The sequence below is a fragment of the Leptodactylus fuscus genome, chromosome 10 (assembly GCF_031893055.1).
Source record: "Leptodactylus fuscus isolate aLepFus1 chromosome 10, aLepFus1.hap2, whole genome shotgun sequence".
NCBI classification, from domain to species: Eukaryota; Metazoa; Chordata; class Amphibia; order Anura; family Leptodactylidae; genus Leptodactylus; species Leptodactylus fuscus.
Window position 1 is genome coordinate 7,445,268 of NC_134274.1, and position 24,528 is coordinate 7,469,795.

At 43.6% G+C, this 24,528-nt stretch overlaps 2 protein-coding genes across 2 annotated transcripts in view; both read left to right on the forward strand.

Moving 5' to 3' along the window:
- Positions 1–9,884: 9,884 nt before the first annotated feature.
- Positions 9,885–24,528, forward strand: part of LOC142219302 (C-type lectin domain family 2 member A-like) — a 121,851-nt gene continuing 107,207 nt past the window's right edge. Inside the window, exon 1 of the mRNA XM_075288256.1 lies at positions 9,885–9,970. Coding sequence (XP_075144357.1) covers positions 9,901–9,970 — 70 coding nt within the window. The 5' untranslated portion in view covers positions 9,885–9,900. The remainder of the gene's footprint in view (positions 9,971–24,528) is intronic.
- On the forward strand, positions 10,103–24,090 carry LOC142183123 (C-type lectin domain family 2 member A-like). Its single transcript, XM_075258044.1, has 6 exons — positions 10,103–10,154; positions 10,273–10,329; positions 18,432–18,506; positions 21,633–21,814; positions 22,665–22,774; positions 23,961–24,090. The coding sequence occupies exons 1-6, from the start codon at positions 10,103–10,105 to the stop codon at positions 24,088–24,090; spliced, it is 606 nt and encodes a 201-aa protein (XP_075114145.1).

Below are 24,528 nucleotides of genomic sequence, written 5' to 3' on the forward strand. Positions count from 1 at the left end.
AATTAATATGAACAAGACCTCAGTTGTGCTCATGTTCTTAACTCTTAGGGATAATGTAGTGCCAGTATCAGTGATACAGTTTCACGGATGGTACAGTAGTATATAACAAGAGAGAAAACACATACAAGCTCATGGCAGATAGAGAAATCCCAGGAATCAGAGCAACTAAAGAGAAAGAAACAGACACACTGCAGGATCATTTAGTTCTCTGTGTGAAGTGATGTTGATAATACAGCCCGACCGTGGTTGGAGGACATGAGGAGGGGGGGGGGGGGGTCACAGCATGTAGATATAACAGGCAGAAACGTTTTTTGCAGAGATGGGGGACATATGCAGCTATCATGATAACATGTGGCAGTTCCTTTGGTAGGTAGTGAGATCTCATGCTCACAGCTGATAGTTCGGTATCTTGTATCAGCGCTATTGTCCATTAACCACAAAAAATGCCCCAAAGGTCCTTCATCACAAGCCCTCCTCCTCCTCCTTTCTTCTTACCACTGTGTTCTACTGCCCAGAGAAGTCTGAAGCCATCCAGGTATACATGGTGCTGCTCTCTTGCCAAGCTTCCATAAACACATGGGTTAGGTGGGTGATGGCTCCCAGGCTGTAACAGAGTCCCACGTGTCCACAGTAATAGAAAGAAATACCAGTCAGCTGTAGACATCTTCATACATCAGCAATAGACGCCAAAAATCATCTGCTTGAAAAGAAGAAGTCCACACTTCCATGTAGGTTTCTCCTCCATGCCACATGGTGACCGTGCTGTCCTTAGCTCCTGGGGGGATGGTAACAGGCACATGTGCAAACAAGAAAACTCCAGCTGATTCAGGTCTTGAGTCTTGTCCATGCTTAACAATAGAAACAAAAGGAAAAAAAACACTCCACAGGGTCTTCCATTTGATTTATAGTTGCTATTTCATAGTGCTAGTTTGCTTGGTTAGAGGATTCTTGAACATACAAAGAAAAAGAGTGAAAAAGGAAGATAAAGGTTGCTCTCAGCTTGGAGCTCTGTATCGAGGCTGCCACTCAGTGCGGCGCCATCTTTACCACAGAAGGGGGTATGTTAAGTTTCAATGCCTGATCCTTTTATTCTGGCAGAAATAAGTTGCCACCAGAGGTATCTGGTAGAAGATTTCTCCGCGCCCCCTTTTTAAGATGTATGCAGGCTTGGCCGTTATGAGCTTGTATGACTATTGGGGTGAAATAGCCATCGACCAAATGAGTATTGGGGAGTATTCATAGAAGGAATGGACCATTCAATTTTATGGTTACAAGTATGACTCTAAGTACTTATATATATATATCTAACACTGAGAAAATATTTTAAAAAGTTATGTCAAAGTTAAAGCATAGAAATGATACAATACAATCTACATAGAATACCTCAGTATGATTTCGGCTCTTGGATTCCTCCTTACGTCAATCCATATCAGCAGTCTGTATGCAATCGCTATAAGTTGTCCAAGATTGTCTGAAAAAATTCATAAAAAATGTTGACTCTAGTCCATGAGCACGAAAAGATGAAGAATCTGTAGAACCTTAGTAGTCAAGAACTGACAACTATGTATCTGTCTTATGCACAAATAGTGTAACCTTACTTCCTCCGTGGCTTGATGAAATCAGAAAAAGGGGTCAATGTGATATCGGTCATTCACAACTTCTGAGAAGAGACATTTGGCATTTAGACATAACTGTAGTGGAAAGAAAACCTAATAAACAAAATAGAATTTTGTTCTCGATATACACCATTATTTTCGTAAGTGACTAAGTTCCCCCAATTAGTAGCTCCAGGCAGTCAGAATTGTAATATTTACAGCCAGAGCCATAGCTTGTAGCTCCCGGGCCACAATACAAAATATGTAATGGGGTTTTAAATATTTTTTTATTCATTGAGTGTCCGCCACAGTTTTTTTCTGCTGATTATTTCATGCAGTTGCTTAATGCTGCAAAGATATACTTGTCCTGAAGGTTTAAGAGTGGACCAACCATATGTATATAGTCTACAGGCAGTCCAGAACTGGTTAAAGGGTGTTGCTTACCGCTCACAATGGTAATGTCCTTGTTGCTCCAAAGTGTTCATTTGCTTATTGACAACAACAGCAATATCTTAACAATGGAGGCTCTGATTTACAAAGGCATGATTCTTGTGACAGTAACCTATCTATCTGCAGGGCTGGAGTGATATGCTGGTTCTGGTGACAGTAACCTATCTATCTGCAGGGCTGGGGTGATATACTGGTTCTGGTGACAGTAACCTATCTATCTGCAGGGCTGGGGTGATATGCTGGTTCTGGTGACAGTAACCTATCTATCTGCAGGGCTGGGGTGATATGCTGGTTCTGGTGACAGTAACCTATCTATCTGCAGGGCTGGGGTGATATGCTGGTTCTGGTGACAGTAACCTATCTATCAGCAGGGCTGGGATGATATGCTGGTTCTGGTGACAGTAACCTATCTATCTGCAGGGCTGGGGTGATATATTGGTTCTGGTGACAGTAACCTATCTATCTGCAGGGCTGGGGTGATATGCTGGGTCTGGTGACAGTAACCTATCTATCTGCAGGGCTGGGGTGATATATTGGTTCTGGTGACAGTAACCTATCTATCTGCAGGGCTGGGGTGATATGCTGGGTCTGGTGACAGTAACCTATCTATCTGCAGGGCTGGAGTGATATGCTGGTTCTGGTGACAGTAACCTATCTATCTGCAGGGCTGGGGTGATATGCTGGTTCTGGTGACAGTAACCTATCTATCTGCAGGGCTGGGGTGATATGCTGGTTCTGGTGACAGTAACCTATCTATCTGCAGGGCTGGGGTGATATGCTGGTTCTGGTGACAGTAACCTATCTATCTGCAGGGCTGGGGTGATATACTGGTTCTGGTGACAGTAACCTATCTATCTGCAGGGCTGGGGTGATATGCTGGTTCTGGTGACAGTAACCTATCTATCTGCAGGGCTGGGGTGATATATTGGTTCTGGTGACAGTAACCTATCTATCTGCAGGGCTGGGGTGATATGCTGGTTCTGGTGACACTAACCTATCTATCTGCAGGACTGGGGTGATATGCTGGGTCTGGTGACAGTAACCTATCTATCTGCAGGGCTGGGGTGATATGCTGGTTCTGGTGACAGTAACCTATCTATCTGCAGGGCTGGGGTGATATGCTGGTTCTGGTGACAGTAACCTATCTATCTGCAGGGCTGGGGTGATATGCTGGTTCTGGTGACAGTAACCTATCTATCTGCAGGGCTGGGGTGATATGCTGGTTCTGGTGACAGTAACCTATCTATCAGCAGGGCTGGGATGATATGCTGGTTCTGGTGACAGTAACCTATCTATCTGCAGGGCTGGGGTGATATATTGGTTCTGGTGACAGTAACCTATCTATCTGCAGGGCTGGGGTGATATGCTGGGTCTGGTGACAGTAACCTATCTATCTGCAGGGCTGGGGTGATATATTGGTTCTGGTGACAGTAACCTATCTATCTGCAGGGCTGGGGTGATATGCTGGGTCTGGTGACAGTAACCTATCTATCTGCAGGGCTGGAGTGATATGCTGGTTCTGGTGACAGTAACCTATCTATCTGCAGGGCTGGGGTGATATGCTGGTTCTGGTGACAGTAACCTATCTATCTGCAGGGCTGGGGTGATATGCTGGTTCTGGTGACAGTAACCTATCTATCTGCAGGGCTGGGGTGATATGCTGGTTCTGGTGACAGTAACCTATCTATCTGCAGGGCTGGGGTGATATACTGGTTCTGGTGACAGTAACCTATCTATCTGCAGGGCTGGGGTGATATGCTGGTTCTGGTGACAGTAACCTATCTATCTGCAGGGCTGGGGTGATATATTGGTTCTGGTGACAGTAACCTATCTATCTGCAGGGCTGGGGTGATATGCTGGTTCTGGTGACACTAACCTATCTATCTGCAGGACTGGGGTGATATGCTGGGTCTGGTGACAGTAACCTATCTATCTGCAGGGCTGGGGTGATATGCTGGTTCTGGTGACAGTAACCTATCTATCTGCAGGGCTGGGGTGATATGCTGGTTCTGGTGACAGTAACCTATCTATCTGCAGGGCTGGGGTGATATACTGGTTCTGGTGACAGTAACCTATCTATCTGCAGGGCTGGGGTGATATGCTGGTTCTGGTGACAGTAACCTATCTATCTGCAGGGCTGGGGTGATATATTGGTTCTGGTGACAGTAACCTATCTATCTGCAGGGCTGGGGTGATATGCTGGTTCTGGTGACACTAACCTATCTATCTGCAGGACTGGGGTGATATGCTGGGTCTGGTGACAGTAACCTATCTATCTGCAGGGCTGGGGTGATATGCTGGTTCTGGTGACAGTAACCTATCTATCTGCAGGGCTGGGGTGATATGCTGGTTCTGGTGACACTAACCTATCTATCTGCAGGACTGGGGTGATATGCTGGTTCTGGTGACACTAACCTATCTATCTGCAGGGCTGGGGGGGATATACTGAGTTTTGGAGACAGACTGTCTTTCATAAAATTGAATGAAATTAATTTGCATATAACAATGTGGTAATACAAAGTGTACCATGGAAATTATTTCAGTTACTTAGTGACACCTTCACCACAAACAAAGTCTCATTATGTGTTTAGATGTGATGTTGTGTCAGAAATGTCACAGGAAACATAAACTTAGAATAGTCTTCTATCTTTAGTTTACCACTGAGACATTTCCTTTGGTTTCTCAGAGTTCTCAATACACCTGAAAATCGCAGGATCAGCTAATAGTAACCTTTTCCCACCACCATTTTTAATTTTTATTTTTTACTCCCCATTTTCCAAAAGCTGTGACTTTATTTATTTTTTCGCTCACAAAGCCATATGAGGGCGTAGTTTTTTGTAGAATAGATTGTACATGCTAATGGCACCATTTACTATTCCATGCGATGTACTGGGAACGGCAAAACATTTCAGAATGGGGTTGTGCTGTTTTTACATTGTTCATTATACAGATAAATTACAGCAAGTTCTATAGTTTGTGTTATTTTTTTTTAAACTTTAACAAAAAACCAAATCTGAAAAATAAAAAAATTCTTGAAACCATAACTTTTTTAGATTTCTTTACATGGGGGCTGCAGAAGGTACCTTTTTTTTTTTTTTTTTTTTTGAGGGGGGGCTAGTCGTACTTTTTATTGGTGAAGTCTGATGTTTTTTCTCTTTTTCTTTAATTTTTGGTGGAAGATGAAACAGGAGCAGCGCAAAACGGCAGTTCGGTTATTTTCCTTTTTCTTCCTGCCAGGACATTCACCAAATGGAAAATAATATTTAGATGTTTTGTAGTTCGGGTTTTTTCAGAAGAGGACCCTGAAGGAGTGCCAGAGGCCACACACCTCCCCTGTATTATGGTCAAGTCCAGGGGTCGGGTCATGTTGGGGGTTGTAGTGTTCCATATGTAGGGTTGAAATGAACTATATTCTGATCTTGTCCATGTTCGGGTCATATCAGGATCTGTACCTATATATGTCTAGGACTATATTATAATCATGTCCAGCTTTTTTTGTTGCAGATTTTGTTGCTTTTTTGAGCAAAAGCCAGAAGAGGATTGAGGAGATGGGAGAAGTATAAGAACTTCCTATATAGTTCCCATTCCATTTGTAGCTATTCTTGGTTTTGGCTCAAAAAACTTGCAACAAAATCTGCAACAAAAAAAGCTGCGTTTCCGCAATGGGGATCTCTGGGGGTCTCAGTGAGGGCATCGCATCCTTTTTGTTTACATCCATAACTTCGTCTTAGCCCTGTACATGTCAATGTTACAGCCCTAAGGTGCGTCTGGGCTCCTATTTGGCTCATAGGAGGACGCCCCTCACCATACTGACCAACAAAAAGTGAACTAGATTCACTAAAAAAACCCGGGTGGGCGCACAATCCCTTGTGGATGGAATGATTGAAAATGATACTTGAATTACGGCAACGGTTTATTGAGGACAATTTTGAGAGTAGATAACGCATTTCGGGGCCATCACATTATGGGGTCCTGATAGCTCAGTTTTGGGGTGTAATAATCAGGGTGGGGGGATATTCCACAGGTCTGGCCTTAGCTCCTGTGATACTTGCTATGGCACTCGTGTTCCAGAATGTTCTCGCCACAGTCTTATCCTTACAAGATGATGATGATGCCTGACCTCCTTCAGGGCATTGGCTGGGCAGACAATGGACAGGATCTTCTGAATAGTTGGAATATGTCAGTTCCCAAACCGGTCTGTCTAGAACTTCAGATCCCTGCACTAAGCTGCACTGTTTACCTCACAGAATTCCTCACTTCTCTCCTCATCGCTAACTTTAGAATCTCCTCACACATAACACAGACAATATTGTCAAAGTGGCCATTTTCCCGTGGCCTGTGTGCCTGCGCAGTCTGCTCTGCTCAAGACCCGACGCCTAGAAGTTACGAGCCTGCGCCGGAAGAAAACATTGAAGATGACTCTGAGGATGAAGAAGGAGGCGGCGCTGGAGACAATTCTCTGGCAGCGGTGGGGACGCCTCCATCGCTGTGAGTGAACTCATTTGCATACTGATAAAAACCGGTAAATCTAAGGAACGGCGCAGCGGAGACCACGTCTAAAGGTAAGGGACAAATAGCCTTTCTAAAGACTATTCCGACGTCTTATCCACAAAAAAAAGGTTTTAATGGTAGAATCCCTTTAAGTATGGGGTGTGTAGTAATGTGAGGGGAGGGGAGAGGGGATACAGTATGTGACCCCCATCTTCAGAAGCAGAGAGACAGAGAGTGACAGGATACCATAAAGATCTGCCGGGGGCAGTAATGTGAGTGCCCCAGTGATCAGGTTAAATATTCACTTTTGTTAATGAAAGTGAATTAGAAAGTAGATGATAGTGGGGGTGTTTAGTTTAAGGTAAAAAATGTTTTTATCCCGGACAACCCCTTTAAGCCCTCATATATGAATAGTAAAATAAGAGAGTTATGGGGTTTGAATGGTACTATAAGAAGTAGAAGGTCTGCCGTGCGTGGAAGTACCACTTGTCCCAGCAAGCCCCTCACTAGAGGCCACACAAGCAGGCCGATAAGTCACCCTAGTATCCCGACCATATCCCCCAATTTCTGGCATCTCCCCACTCCTCTTCACTTGAACCACACCTATGGGCGCAGTGGAGGAGATTGGTATGGCTGAAGTAATTGATGAGCGGTCTGGGTGTGTGTAGCCAGGGGCTGAGGTTAGTGAGGACTTGTATGTCTGTGAGACCAGCATGGGGCTGCACATACCTGTAGTACTGCTGCTGCGGGCCGGCCACAGACCAGCTTTAGTCACCCGTATGTTGTGACTTAATTGTTTCCCAACATTTTTTTTTTTTTTAAAGGCTCCACTACATTTTTAACACCCATGGGGCATTGCTACCAACTTACAGCACATGTGGCACAGCAAATATAGCTCCGTGCATTGCCATCCATTTCTCTTTGTGCCCCCCACACAGTATGACCACAGTCACCCTAACATCATAGCCCCCCACATTATAAAGTCCCTCTCCTGGTGCACCTGCAATGTAATGTCCCGCTCCAGTTGCCGCCAGTTTAATGTCCCCCTCCCGTTATCCACACAGTTTAAACCTTTCCTTACAGCTATATAAGTATGGCAACCACTTACGATCAGATGAATTGAGGCCAGAAAAGGACCTCTCATGGTCCAGCTTCAGCTGAGGCCTATTCAATGTGCGGAGCTGTACTTAGTAAGTAGTGAAGAGGACACAGAACTCACCCGAATACTGCAGATTCTTCATATGGCTGATTGGAGTGGTCCTGGGGGGGAGTCAGACCTGTTTTTAATTGATGACTAAGATTAGGACATATAAAAAACAAAAAAACTTGCAAGTCTTCAGTAGGTGATACCTTTTTTAATGGCTAACTCATAATGATGACAGAATATGACGTTTCGAAGCTTCCTCTGAGCTTCTTCTTCAGATATATCTAAAAACACTTTCTGCAGGCTGCATATATATGTATAACTGGACACAGGGATAGGATTTCAGGAGGGGGGGGAGAAGCTTATTACTATATACATATAAAAACAAATAATCAATTCCCAGTTCCCAGGTTCTTTATCTTTATGGCTGTCTTAGTGATTTGTATAAAAAGACATAAATCCACGTGATGTGTTAAAACCACTATCCAGAGTCTTAAATAGGGTCATGCACTTGTATTCATGAATCAGTCGCTGTTTTCTTGATTTAAAATTCCCTCTTAAAATCAAAATTTTCATGTCATTGGTGATATTATGATCTTCCTGGCAGAAATGCTTTGGCACGGGAAGGTCTATTCTCTGTTGTTTAATTACTGTTGAAACTGACAAAATTCATCCTCACCCACTATTACTTTTCTTTTGGTGACTGCATCTTCAGATATTTAGCTGTCTTTTAAATATACTATGAAAAGTTAATTTTTAGTGAACACAAATTCCCACATTCCATGTTACTAACTAATTCTGTACACGTACCACTCTATCAATTCTCCTACTTTGCTGGGTGACTTAGGGTGTATTAATCCATGTGGGGGACAGTTACGGTGCATAAACTGTGTGGGGTTCACACTGTGTGGGGACCATGAAAGGGGCATTATAATATTTGGGTAAACTCAGGGGTATTATATTGCACCATCACTGTGTGGAGGCACAAAGGGACTGTATAGGATTGGGCACATTCAAGGATACATAGGTAAGATTAGGATCAGGACAAACCCCCCCAAAATCTACTACATCACCCTGCATATAATGCCAGTATTGTCCCTCTATATGTCCTCTGAAAGGTAAGAGTGCCCCCATTGATGAAACCTTTGTACTAGGCGGGGCCGGCTCCAGGTTTTTATGGGCCCTTGGGCGACAGAGCCTCACTGGGCCCCCTTGTGGAGCAAATCATGTGCAAAATAAATAAATAAAATAAAGACACTTAGTGGTGGTGGTGGGATGCTGATGGCAGCCAGGCATCTGCATACCTCCCAACTTTTGAAGAACGAAAAGAGGGACAAAATGTGCGGGGCGCAGTGGCGAATTTGGCTCCACCCACTTTTATGTTGACTCCGCCCATACCCATTCATTTTTCATGTGCCCCCACACAGTATAATCCTCCTACAGTCACCAGTAAATTATATGTCCCCCCTCTATCTCTCCCCCAGTTTCATATACACCCTTCTTCTGCCCCCAGTTTCATGTCCCCCATGTCTTCCCCCAAAATCATGTCCCCCCTTCTCTGCACCCAGATTCGTGTCCCCTCCATCTCTGCTTCAGTGTCATACCATTCTCCCACCTTCATCTGCCCCCAGTTTTAAGGACCCCCTTCATTTTGTATCCCCCTCAATGTTTAACACAAAAAACTCACTTATACTCACCTTCCAACGCTCCCCCGGTGCTCTCTCACTAAAAGAGTTTTAGTTGCGATGTGACGTCATGACAGTACACAGCCACTAGCCAGAGTGCTGCAGCAAAGCAATGAGCTGAGCTGTGACAGCTCCTTGCTTTAGTCGCGGGACAGGACACTGAAATCATGAATGTCCAGCGGAAATTGGGACGTTTGGGAGGTATGCATCAGCACAGAACGCTGCACCTGCATTCTGTGCTGGGGCAGGCAAGTACTGGGGCTCTGTGGGCCCCGGCACTTGCCCGACTATGCCGCCGGCCCTGGTACTAGGTGTGTCTCGTACCAACGAGCTCAGGAAATAGCAAGCAAATTGCAATAGCTCATATTCTTGGGTGTTCGTGTGCTTGTTTCAGGTTTTTTTCAACATTTTACAAGGCTGTAAATCTGGTTTGCCTGTCTAACTGCCCGAGAATTTATTTTCATTTTCATAGAACAGAGAACTGTGACTGAGAAGAAGTTTACCGTCTTAGGAGCACAAAATCATCTGAAAAGCCATGGATAATTATGAAGAAGACCAAGATACAGAACTAGGGATCATGAATGGCAAAGCTGCTGAGATATCAGGTTTGTCTCTGTCTGTCCTTAGAGTCAGGTTTTTCTCCCCACTATATATTTCAGTGTACTATATACATATATACTGTATAGTCCCATCTCCGTGTCCTGCAGACGGTCTCTCCCTTAGTCTATATCGCCTACATGTTACACACTCTGTCCTGTCTGTGCTCGGACTGTCTCGCCCTCAGTCCATGTCTTTTCCTCGCTGTCTCTCCCTCCTGTTCTCTCTCCTCTCAGCTCTGGACTTGCCTTGGTTACTTTCTTACAGTCCTTTATCTTCTGTACTTGTGACTCTTATTTCTTACTTGCAGGTTACTCAAACTACACACAGAAGAAGCCATGGTCACCAGCTACAACACAGAAAAAAGGTAATACATACATACATATCTACATACATACTTACACACATATATACATACTTACATATCTACATACATATCTACATATTGTGACACACACAACCAGGGGCAAAGTGTTAGAAGGAGTTTGCATTTCTACCAGGTACTTGTCATATTCTTTCTAAAAGCACCTGGGAAAGCTGGGTTCCTTGCTGCAGGGTTTTACCTAAACCCTAATAAAAGATCTGGCTGCAGAACGGAGCGTTGGATGTATCTCTACTCTATTCAGCCACTCGAGGTTATGGGATGTGTGGGGTTATCTCTCTGTATCCTGAGCTGTGTATATAAGGGCAGATAGTGAACAGGTATACAGCTCTCTTCTCCTGGGAAACCACATGTGAGTACATTGCTGTGTTTAGGGGGCTCTGCAGTAGATCTACTTCTCTCTAGTTAGGTACTTCTGTTGTAACTAGAGGCACACACCCTGTAAAACAAGTGACCGTGCCTTCCTGACCCCTGCTGGTCTGTGTTATAACTACATCAGCTAACCCTTAACCCTCCGTACCTGACGTTGCGTTATAGTTGCAACTTTAGAACTTTGGAGGTTCCCAAATGTTTTTTTGCATTTTTTTGTGCTTTTGTTATGCAGGTACAATGCATCTGAAAGCCACACACATTTTACCTCTATTTATCGTGGTTTTGCACATCTTTATGGATGGTTTCACATGCAGTTTTTTCTTTTTTTCAAAAAGTCACAATTTTGTACATGTTTGGGGACATCTTTAGGGCAGGGCCCCACATGGCAGAAACGCCACGAAAAACATCACAGCATTAACAGTCAATCCCATCCCCACTTTCTGCCATACCTCCCAACCGTCCCGATTTCCGCGGGACATTCACGATTTTGGTGACGTGTCCCGCGGTCCCGGCAGATCTGAGTTGAACACATACGCAGCTAAAGCAAGGAGCTGACACAGTTCAGCTCCTTGCTTCGCCGCTGAACGCCGCCTACTGGCTGTGTAGACGCGATGACATCACATCGCGTCTACAACTGTGTGCGAGTGAGAGAGAGAGGCGCGCAGAGAGCGGCAGGGGAACGCGGAGAAGGTAAGTGTAATGTGTACACCAAGGTGGAACGTGAAACTGGGGGCAGATGAAGGAGAGGACGGCATGACACTGGGGGCAGAGATGTGGGGACATGAATCTGGGGGCAGAGATGGAGGGGATGTGAATCTGAGGACAGAGATGTGGAGACATGAGTCTGGGGGCAGAGATGGGGGGGACATGAATCTGGGGGAAGAGATGGGGGGGACATGAATCTGGGGGCAGAGATGGAGGGGACATGAAACTGAGGGCAGATGAAGGGTGTATATGAAACTGGGGGAGAGATAGAGGGGGGACATATAATTTACGGGTGACTGTAGGAGGATTATACGGTGTGCGGGCACATGAAAAATTAATGAGAATGGGCGGAGTCAACGCAAAAAGTGGGCGGGGCTAAATTTGCCGTGTCCCTCTTTCAGTTCTTCAAAAGTTGGGAGGTATGCTTTGTGGGAAAATACATGGTGCCGACACGTAGGGATTTCCAAAACTCTCATGGTTTTGGAAATCACAGCATGTCAGTTATACAGTGCCTTGGGAAAGTATTCGTCCCCCTTGAACTTTTCAACCTTTTGCCACATTTCAGACTTCAAACATAAAGATATCACATTTTAATGTTTGGGGGGAAGAATCAACAACAAGTGGGACACAATTGTGAAGTGGAACGAAATTTATTGGATATTTTAAACTTTTTTAACAAATAAAAAACTGAAAAGTGGGCGTGCAGAATTATTCGGCCCCTTTACTTTCAGTGCAGCAAACTCACTCCGTTCCGTTCAATTCAGATCTCTGAATGATCCAATGTTGTCCTAAATGACTGATGGTGATAAATAGATTCCACCTGTGTGTAAGGAAGGCGCTGTATCTGCGGAATTGCCGGCGGTTTCCCTATAGAGAAAATTGATGCAAAAAGTCTGCAGAGAAAACCTCTGCAAATTTTCTGAGCAAAGCACTGAGGTAACCGTGATGCCATCACTGCTTTTCTCGCCATGCTTTTTTGCTGTGGGACTAAGGGATTCCTTAGCCTTAAAGAGTTTTTCCCACAGATAAAATGCATGTAAAAAGTTTGAGATCCTCTCTGGATTTCGTATGTGGAGTCTAATAAGGATGTTCTATCTCCTCGGCCTCAGGCCGCCCCCAGGGGGTCCCCTTGATTACTATTTACCTACTATGTTATTACCCCAGGTGGCTTTATTTTATTTTATTTTATCGTGTTCAATTTTTCGGATGTATTTTGTGTTTTTCTGGTATTGTATTCAGGTATGTGGTTATGTTGTTTATGTCATTGTTTGGTTTTCTTGTTCTTTTCTGTTCCTATTCCGTCTCCCTTGTTTCTCTTTTTCTTGTTTCTTTCCTGTTCCCTTCTGGTTGTGTTCCCCTTTTCATTCCTTTCTTGTCTTCTTGTAGAATTGGTGTCTTTGTAGCGTCTGTGTATCTGGTTCTTTGGTCTTTGTATGTTCGGTCATGTTTGTGTCATTCATGTATTTGAGCTACAGCCCGGAGTTCCAGCTTGCGATTCCTATTCTACTGCTTGGACGTATGCCGATTCTTCTTATGTTTGTTATTGCCTTTTTTTATTGTATTGTAAAAGCTTTCTTCTTTTCAATAAAAATCATATTTAAAATAAAAATAAAAAGTTTGAGATCCTAAAAAACCCTCAACCCCCCAATAAAAATAGACTCCAACACAGAAACTGCCAAAGAGAAAAGTACTGTATGAAAGACAACAACCTGACTGGGATGACACCTGATGGGGGGTCTGCCAATGTTCATAGATAAAACCAGGTATGGAACAATATAGAGCTTCCTTTCAAAAGATGGTGCTAGAGCAAGCTCCCATTTTCTTTTTTTTTATTCTACCAAGGAGGTATTCCTTACCCAGAAACTTTAGCACTGTCCCTGTACAGTCTTAGGCTGGTCTTACACGACCGTATTGAATGTACGGTCCGCATGTTGCTGATCTGCAACCTAGACTCTGCAGACGTCCGTGTCCTGCCGCACTCGCCTATAGAGTTCTATGGGCGAGTCCGTGCAGTGCCGCAATTCACAGGCATTACGGACATGTTCTAAAAATTGCAGACCACGGTTGGGGCCCGGCCACACCATGGATAAAATATCCGGTGGTGTAAGAGGCCACATTGATTATAATGTGTCCACAATTGCGGACTTACATTACGGCCGTGTAAAACCAGCCTTAGGGTATGTTCGCACAGCGGAAACCAAACTCAATTCCACTGTGTCGCAGCATCCCGCTCCTGATTAGCCCCGGATGAATGGGCCTAATTTGGAGTGAGTCTCACGCCATGGCTGTCTCAGCTGCAAAATCCACAGGAAGAAAGGGCATGTCGCTTCTTTTTTCAAAGGAATGGCGGGCCTTTTTTGCAAATGGATCCTGCATCAAAATCTGCCTGCAAAAAACTGCGTGTGAACTAGCCCTTAGGTGGCCCATTGCCACCTAATGGTATCCCAATGCCGGCATAAATGCGCTCCCCATTGAAATCAATGGGAGGCTTTTTTACCTATTGCTTTCAATGTGATACACTCGTATGCCGGCACCCATTCAAGTCAATGGGATCTGTTTTTTACGCCGCTCACTCTGAACAAGTTTTATGTTCAGAATGAGCGAGCGTAAACTCCGTGTGCAGGCTCCCTGAGGCTCAGGCTCCACGTTGTGGAAACGCAGCTTTTTTTTGTTGCCAATTTTGTGGCGTTTTTTTGAGTCAAAGCCAGAAGTGGATTGAGCATAAGTTAGAAGTATCAGAGCTTTTTTTTTATTATTATTGTTTATTTATATAGCACCATTAATCCCATGATGCTTTACATTATTATATTACTTCCATAGTGCTGTACATTATTATATTAATTCCATGGTGCTGTACATTATTATATTAATCCCATGGTGCTGGACATTATTATATTAATTGCATAGTGCTGTACATTATTATATTAATTCCATGGTGCTGGACATTATTATATTAATCCCATGGTGCTCTGTACATTATTATATTAATTGCATAGTGCTGTACATTATTATATTAATCCCATGGTGCTGTACATTATTATATTAATTCCATGGTGCTGTACATTATTATATTAATTCCATGGTGCTGTACATTATTATATTAATTCCATGATGCTGGACATTATTATATTAATTCCATGATGCTGGACATTATTATATTAATTCTATGGTGCTGTACATTATTATATTAATTGCATAGTGCTGTACATTATTATATTAATTCCATGATGCTGTACATTATTATATTAATTCCATGGTGTTCTGTACATTATTATATTAATTCCATGGTGCTCTGTACATTATTATATTAATCCCATGGTACTGTACATTATTATATTAATCCCATGGTGCTTTACATTATTATATTAATTCCATAGTGGGGTACATTATTATATTAATTCCATAGTGCTGTACATTATTATATTAATCCCATGGTGCTCTGTACATTATTATATTAATTGCATAGTGCTGTACATTATTATATTAATTCCATGGTGCTGTACATTATTATATTAATTCCATGGTGCTGTACATTATTATATTAATTCCATGGTGCTCTGTACATTATTATATTAATCCCATGGTGCTGTACATTATTATATTAATTCCATGGTGCTGTACATTATTATATTAATTCCATGGTGCTGTACATTATTATATTAATTCCATGGTGCTCTGTACATTATTATATTAATTCCATGGTGCTGTACATTATTATATTAATCCCATGGTGCTCTGTACATTATTATATTAATTGCATAGTGCTGTACATTATTATATTAATCCCATGGTGCTGTACATTATTATATTAATCCCATGGTGCTCTGTACATTATTATATTAATCCCATGGTGCTTTACATTATTATATTAATTCGATAGTGCTCTGTACATTATTATATTAATCCCATGGTGCTGTACATTATTATATTAATCCCATGGTGCTCTGTACATTATTATATTAATTGCATAGTGCTGTACATTATTATATTAATTCCATGGTGCTGTACATTATTATATTAATCCCATGGTAATGTACATTATTATATTAATTCCATGGTGCTGTACATTATTATATTAATTCCATGGTGCTCTGTACATTATTATATTAATCCCATGGTGCTGTACATTATTATATTAATTCCATGGTGCTGTACATTATTATATTAATTCCATGGTGCTGTACATTATTATATTAATTCCATGGTGCTGTACATTATTATATTAATTCCATGGTGCTCTGTACATTATTATATTAATCCCATGGTGCTGTACATTATTATATTAATCCCATGGTGCTCTGTACATTATTATATTAATTGCATAGTGCTGTACATTATTATATTAATCCCATGGTGCTCTGTACATTATTATATTAATCCCATGGTGCTTTACATTATTATATTAATTCCATAGTGCTCTGTACATTATTATATTAATCCCATGGTGCTGTACATTATTATATTAATCCCATGGTGCTCTGTACATTATTATATTAATCCCATGGTGCTGTACATTATTATATTAATCCCATGGTGCTCTGTACATTATTATATTAATCCCATGGTGCTGTACATTATTATATTAATCCCATGGTGCTTTACATTATTATATTAATTCCATAGTGCTCTGTACATTATTATATTAATCCCATGGTGCTGTACATTATTATATTAATCCCATGGTGCTGTACATTATTATATTAATCCCATGGTGCTCTGTACATTATTATATTAATCCCATGGTGCTGTACATTATTATATTAATCCCATGGTGCTGTACATTATTTTTCGGACTATAAGACGCACCGAGGTTTTAGAGGAGGAAAATAGGGAAAAAAAATTTTGAAGCAAAAAATGGTAAAATATTTAATATATGGGAGTTGTAGTTTTGCAACAGCTGCAAGGCCACATTGACAGGTGACCCTGCAGCTGTACGGAGATGCATAGAGTGGTTTTTTTTTTTTTTTTGCGGGGCCAGAAGTACTTTTTAGTTATACCATTTTGGGGAATGTCTATTGCTTAGATCACCTTGTATTGAAAAAAACCCGGCGATTTATGACATATGATTTTCTACTTTTATATATATATTCTAGGGAAAGGAGGTGATTTAGAACTTTTATTTCATATTTTTATTATATATTTTTAAAGCTTTTTTTTTTCACTATTTTATTCCCCCCCGGGGGCTTGAGCCTGCGGTCACTTGATCGCAAGTCCCATAGACGGCAATATAACTGTATTGCCGTCTATGGGCCATTCTGTATATTAGTATTACGGCTGGTCATAGACCCAGCCGCAATACTAATATACAGCAGTGACAGGCCTGGGAGCCTCATTAGGCTCCCGGCTGTCACCCGAACAGGTCGGCTCCTGCGATATCGCCATGCAGGAGCCGGCCTGCAACTTCACAGATACGGGGCCGGTGGGGACCGGCCCCGGGGGAGAAGGGGCCACCGATACTGACCCGGCATCCACTGTACTAGAGAGGCGGATGCCGGCGAGGGATAGACGCCAGCACAGGTGCCGGGGCCTGAGACATCGCTGGGGCCTGAGACATCGCTCTGCCCTGCATGAAGCCAGCGGCGGGGGGACGGAGGAGCGGAATAACATCACCCCTGCCGCTGCTGGCTTCATGCAGGGCAGAGGAGCGTAGCGATGTCTCAGGCCCCGGCACCTGCATCTATCCCTTGCCGGCATCCGCCTCTCTAGTACAGCGGATGCCAGGCGCCACATTCGGACTATAAGACGCACCCTTCTTTTTCCGCCAAATTTGGTGCAAAAAAAGTATACGGTATATTACGGTATATTAATCCCATGGTGCTCTGTACATTATTATATTAATTCCATGGTTCTCTGTACATTATTATATTAATTCCATGGTGCTCTGTACATTATTATATTAATTCCATGGTGCTCTGTACATTATTATATTAATTCCATGGTGCTGTACATTATTATATTAATCCCATAGTGCTCTGTACATTATTATATTAATCCCATGGTTCTCTGTACATTATTATATTAATCCCATGGTGCTTTGTACATTATTATATTAATCCCATGGTGCTCTGTACATTATTATATTAATCCCATGGTGCTCTGTACATTATTATATTAATCCCATGGTGCTCTGTACATTATTATATTAATCCCATGGTGCTCTGTACATTATTATATTAATTCCATGGTGCTCTGTACATTATTATATTAATCCTATGGTGCTCTGTACATTATTATATTAATCCTATGGTGCTCTGTACATTATTATATTAATCCCATGTTGCTGTACATTATTATATTAATCTCATGGTGTTCAGTACATTATTATATTAATCCCATGGTGCTCTGTACATTATTATATTAATCCCATGGTGCTGTACATTATATTAATCCCATGGTGCTTTACATTATATTAATCCCATGGTGCTTTACATTTGGGGTTACTTACAGTACACAGAATATACAGGTAGATATAATACTAGCAATGACGGACTGGCACAGTGGGGTAGAGGGCCCTGCCCGCGAGGGCTTACAGTCTATGGGGGAAGGGGGTAGAGACAGAAGAAGAGGGGGAGACTGTACAGATGGCGGTGTGGTGATAGTGTTATTGGGGGGTTGTAGGCCTTCCTGAATAGGGGAGTCTTCAGGGCCTTCTTGAAGCCTGTGATTGTGGGGGATCAGTCTTATGTGACTTGGTAAGGAGTTCCAGAGTATGGGGGATGCACGGGAGCTTCTTATATATTTCCCATTCCTTTTGTAGCCATTCAAAAAACCGCAACAAAATCTGCAACAAAAAAAGCTGCATTTCTGTGACATGGGGCCTGATTCTGCCAGTGTTCAGCTTCCTCTGGGCAGAATAAACCTGGTGGTCCTGAGATTGGCAGATATTGTTTTATATTGAAATATTTTACAATTGTGTTTCCCTTATAAGATTTTCAACCGCGCTGCAAAATAACCACAATTTTCCATAAGACACAAGCAGGTGTTCAGTCTCCTCATTCTCTTTCGTGCAGAGCGTTGGGTGATTGTTGTTTTGCTCCTGGTGATAGTTGGACTGATCGCAGCGCTCATCATCACCAATACTAAGGGTAAATGTATCAATATGTTTTCTTTTTTGAGTGATTGAGAAATCTTCTATAGACATTGTCAGGTAATAGTTGTGCTCTCTGTGACAAGCTTTAGACATGTGAGAGATATGCGGTATTTATCATCTTGCTCATCTTGAAGCAACATTTGGGAATGCCTAAATAGGATCTTCCACCTCCAACTCCAGTTCTTGGTATTTTCAATAGCCGCCCCTCCACTGATTCTGGTGCACTTGGAATTTTCTCTCTTGCCCCGCCCCCCCATTCCTGAACAATTAGGGCAGTTAGTGCCAGTTTCCAATATGATAATTAGGCTGTACTGTCATGAGGGCGGTCCTGGGCTAAAGCAGATAGCAGAGACCACCCACCTGTCAATAGAGAGCCTAATTTACATACTGTCTTCAGAAACTAATAGAAATGATTGCTCGGGAATGGTGGGGGCTATTGAAAAAATTCCAACTGCATCAGAAACAGTGGAGGGACAGCTACTGTAGGAAGCAAAAACTAGAGTTGGTGAAGGTGATGAAATGTTTAATTGATGAAGGTCGGCTTAATGATGGGAATAATCATTGTTTACAGCACCGTACATGTGAATGTGGCAGTGTTTGGTACTATGGTTCCAATTATAGTAACAAACTGAGCCACTAGTATGGACACAGCTCCACATCCCGCGTGACTGCTAAGGCCCAGTCACAGGCTTCAGCGGTGACCCAACCCCCAGGATGTTTACAGCCCCTCCCTATCACAGGTAGTACAGCCCCTCCCTATCACAGGTAGTACAGCCCCTCCCTATCACAGATAGTACAGCCCCTCCCTATCACAGATAGTACAGCCCCTCCCTATCACAGGTAGTACAGCCCCTCCCCATCACAGGTAGTACAGCCCCTCCCCATCACAGGTAGTACAGCCCCTCCCCATCACAGGTAGTACAGCCCCTCCCTATCACAGGTAGCACAGCCCCTCCCTATCACAGGTAGTACAGCCCCTCCCTATCACACGTAGTACAGCCCCTCCCCATCACAGGTAGTACAGCCCCTCCCTATCACAGGTAGTACAGCCCCTCCCTATCACACGTAGTACAGCCCCTCCCCATCACAGGTAGTACAGCCCCTCCCTATCACAGGTAGTACAGCTCCTCCCTATCACAGGTAATACAGCCCCTCCCTATCACAGGTAGTACAGCCCCTCCCTATCACAGGTAGTACAGCCCCTCCCCATCACAGGTAGCACAGCACCTCCCCATCACAGGTAGTACAGCCCCTCCCTATCACAGATAGTACAGCCCCTCCCTATCACAGGTAGTACAGCCCCTCCCTATCACAGATAGTACTACCTCTCCCTATCACAGGTAGTACAGCTCCTCCCCATCACAGGTAGTACAGCCCCTCCCTATCACACGTAGTACAGCCCCTCCCTATCACAGGTAGTACAGCCCCTCCCTATCACAGGTAGTACAGCCCCTCCCTATCACACGTAGTACAGCCCCTCCCTATCACACATAGTACAGCCCCTCCCTATCACAGGTAGTACAGCCCCTCCCTATCACAGGTAGTACAGCCCCTCCCTATCACAGATAGTACAGCCCCTCCCTATCACAGGTAGTACAGCCCCTCCCTATCACAGGTAGTACAGCCCCTCCCTATCACAGGTAGTACAGCCCGTCCCTATCACAGGTAGTACAGCCCGTCCCTATCACAGGTAGTACAGCCCCTCCCTATCACAGGTAGTACAGCCCCTCCCTATCACAGGTAGTACAGCCCCTCCCTATCACACGTAGTACAGCCCCTCCCTATCACACGTAGTACAGCCCCTCCCTATCACAGGTAGTACAGCCCCTCCCCATCACAGGTAGTACAGCCCCTCCCTATCACAGGTAGTACAGCCCCTCCCTATCACAGGTAGTACAGCCCCAACCTATCACAGATAGTACTACCTCTCCCTATCACAGGTAGTACAGCCCCTCCCCATCACAGGTAGTACAGCCCCTCCCTATCACAGGTAGTACAGCCCCTCCCCATCACAGGTAGTACAGCCCTCCCTATCACAGGTAGTACAGCCCCTCCCTATCACAGGTAGTACAGCCCCTCCCTATCACAGGTAGTACAGCCCCTCCCTATCACAGGTAGTACAGCCCCTCCCTATCACAGGTAGTACAGCCCCTCCCTATCACAGGTAGTACAGTCCCTCCCTATCACAGGTAGTACAGCCCCTCCCTATCACAGGTAGTACAGCCCCTCCCTATCACAGGTAGTACAGCCCCTCCCTATCACAGGTAGTACAGCCCCTCCCTATCACAGGTAGTACAGCCCCTCCCTATCACAGGTAGTACAGCTCCTCCCCATCACAGGTAGTACAGCCTCTCCCTATCACAGGTAGTACAGACCCTCCCTATCACAGGTAGTACAGCCTCTCCCTATCACAGGTAGTACAGACCCTCCCTATCACAGGTAGTACAGCCTCTCCCTATCACAGGTAGTGCAGCCCCTCCCTATCACAGGTAGTACAGACCCTCCCTATCACAGGTAGTGCAGCCCCTCCCTATCACAGGTAGTACAGCCCCTCCCTATCACAGGTAGTACAGCCTCTCCCTATCACAGGTAGTGCAGCCCCTCCCCATCACAGGTAGTAGAGCCCCTCCCTATCACAGGTAGTACAGCCCCTCCCCATCACAGGTAGTACAGCCCCTCCCTATCACAGATAGTACAGCCCCTCCCTATCACAGGTAGTACAGCCCCTCCCTATCACAGGTAGTACAGCCCCTCCCCATCACAGGTAGCACAGCCCCTCCCTATCACAGATAGTACAGCCCCTCCCTATCACAGATAGTACAGCCCCTCCCTATCACAGGTAGTACAGCCCCTCCCCATCACAGGTAGTACAGCCCCTCCCTATCACAGGTAGTACAGCCCCTCCCTATCACAGGTAGCACAGCCCCTCCCTATCACAGATAGTACAGCCCCTCCCTATCACAGGTAGTACAGCCCCTCCCTATCACAGGTAGCACAGCCCCTCCCTATCACAGGTAGTACAGCCCCTCCCTATCACAGGTAGTACAGCCCCTCCCTATCACAGGTAGCACAGACCCTCCCTAATACTAAATTGATTTTTTTTTTTTAAATATCTAAAAAGATCTTACAGATGATGTAACTATAAGCAAGAACCAGAACTCTGCTCCGTGTGATGATGACTGGATCTGGTACCGAGGGAAGTGTTACTACTTTTCTACAGAGCGTGCTACATGGGAGAACAGCCTGGAATACTGCAGAGAACAGAATGCATCCTTGGCACTTATATATAACCAAGAGGAATATGTGAGTATCTAATAGTACATGTATAGAAACAATGTAACAGAGAAGTAAATGAATTTTCAGTTTTCGGAAGTTTACACAGTGTACAAAAGAGAACTGATGTAAAGTTTTAATACTCGTTCTAGTTCAATATCTCAACTTCTACCAGCTATCAGTGAATGAGAATCCTCAATAGCTCGTCCTGATCTTAGAGATGTCCTGTGAGCTAAATGGACTCCAGACTGATACATAGTAACAAACCACCAGAGAGATGTGTGCAGCAGATGCTGATGTGTTGAGCTCACAGAGCATTGTCTAGAGCGGATACATTTGCCTCTGAGAGCAGTATGAGCGGTGTACACATGTAGGAGCCTGGACTGGGATCAATGGAGCATCATACAATCAGAGTCTGCAAGTCACTCCATGGCCTCATGACCACTGGGTTAGAGGGTGGCCGCATCATGGCGGTGCGCATAGCTGTGGATACAGCGCTCATTGCGCCCTGTATACACAGCGATCAAGAAGGCAGGAAAGGTAATAAACCTTCCCTGCCTTCTCAATGGGAGCTCTGAATGAAGTTACAGCCATCTCCCAGTATCAGCAGCTGCATGATCTCGTACCAGTACGTCCTGTCAGAACACGACAACCACCTTCCAGACGTTTATAGTCTATGGGCGGTCCGGAAATGGTTAACAAGTCTTCATATACTTGCATTAAAAAGGTTTCTAGACATGAAAAACATAAAAATAAACAAGTTCTAGTGATACATTGTAGCAGTATGGAAGAGCAAAGAGACTAAGGCTGAAGGGTTTAGAGAAACATTTGATATCCAAAGTAAATTTTATATAATAACCCTGATCTTTACTATTGGCAGGAGTTTCTGTTCCAGTTTAAGGGGTCAGACAATCACTGGATAGGACTAAGACGTACAGATAATAATGGAGACTGGACTTGGAGCAATGGAACAATATACAAGGGAAGCCTGTAAGTCATGACTGGAGATCATTACAGTATATATAGATATATAGTTACATACATTTACACTAGTACTTGATTCACTATTAAGAATATGAAGTCTGAGATTATTTACATACAGTGAAGGAAATAAGTATTTGATCCCTTGCTGATTTTGTAAGTTTTACCACTGACAAGACGTGACAGTCTATAATTTTAAGGGCAGGTTAATTTTAACAGTGAGAGATGGAATATCAAAAATAAAATCCAGAAAATCACATTGTATAACTTTTATAAATTTGCATTTTGCATAGAGAAATAAGTATTTGCTCCCTCTGGCAATCAAGACACCATACTTGGTAGTAAAAGCCTTCTTGGCGCGCACAGCAGTCAGAGGTTTTTTGTAGTTGATGATAACGTTTGCATCATATTTACATGTCAGGAGGAATTTTGTTCCAATGCTCTTTGCAGATCTTCTCCAAATCATTAAGATTTTGAGGCTGTTGCTTTGTAACTCGGAGCTTCACCTCCTCTATATGTTTTATATGGGGTTAAGGTCTGGACACTGGCTAGGCCCCTCTATGACCTTAATGTGCTTGTTTTTGAGCAACTCCTTTGTTGCCTTGGCTGTATTTTGGGGGTCATTGTCCTGCAGGAACACCCAGCCATGACCCATTTTTAATGTCCTGGCGGAGGGAAGGAGGTTGTCACTCAGGATTTGGCTGTGCATGGCTCCATCCATTCTCTCATTGATGCGGTGAAGTAGTCCTGTGCCCTTAGCAGAGAAACACCCCCAAAACATAAAGTTTCCCCCTCCATGCCTGGCACTGGGGATGGTGTTCTTTGGGTCATAGGCAGCATTTCTCTTCCTCCAAACACGGCAAGTTGAGTTAATGCCAAAGAGCTCCATTTTTGTCTCATCTGAGCACAGCGCCTTCTCCCAATCACTCTCAGAATCATGCATATAGGTCAGGTAATTTGGGTGCGTGGTGATGGAGTTTGGATGCTGAGTGAGGTCACAGTATAATCTGAAGTGCTTTGTAAAGGAGACTGAAATCCTTGGAGGCCATTATTAATATTTGTAGGTGTTGAAAAACCCCTTTAATTGTCTAGCAGTTTCAGTGCACAGAGAGCACCAGTTTATAACCATCTGGATAGGACATGATGGAAGAATGCAGGTGAATCCAGACTCTAAGCAATATGTCTTCTTTTCCAGATTCACAATCAAAAGATCTTCTTCACCTGAAAGTACTGAATATGTTTTCCTGAATCATGACGGTGTGAGGAGTCAGGAAGGATATTTTGACTATAAATGGATATGTAGCAAGAAGACGAAAACTCGTTGATTCGGAATTGCCTTCTTTAACATTATTGCTGTTTACATTCATTTACCCATATTTGTAACCAATTCCAAGTCCCCAAACATGGCTTCTATAAATACTTACAAATTCATCACTTCCTGCAAGAGGAATGTCCCTGTAACGTCCTGATGCTACTTGGCCCATTCCCTGTAATAGTCCTTGCAGACCGAGATGTTATGGACATTTACATATGAGGTAAAGAGGTATCTCCCATTCCTTCCTATATATTTAATACATATATTTATTTCACAAGAGCCAGCACACAGCAGGGGTCTATGAATTCTCCATCTTGTGGATGTTTGGTGAACTGCACCTGCATATACTTTCCATTATAATTTATGTCTGTGGTTGGGTCATCTTCAGCCCATCCTGTATGGCCCCTCCACCTGACCCATCTATCAAAGTTAATGGAACCCCACTTAC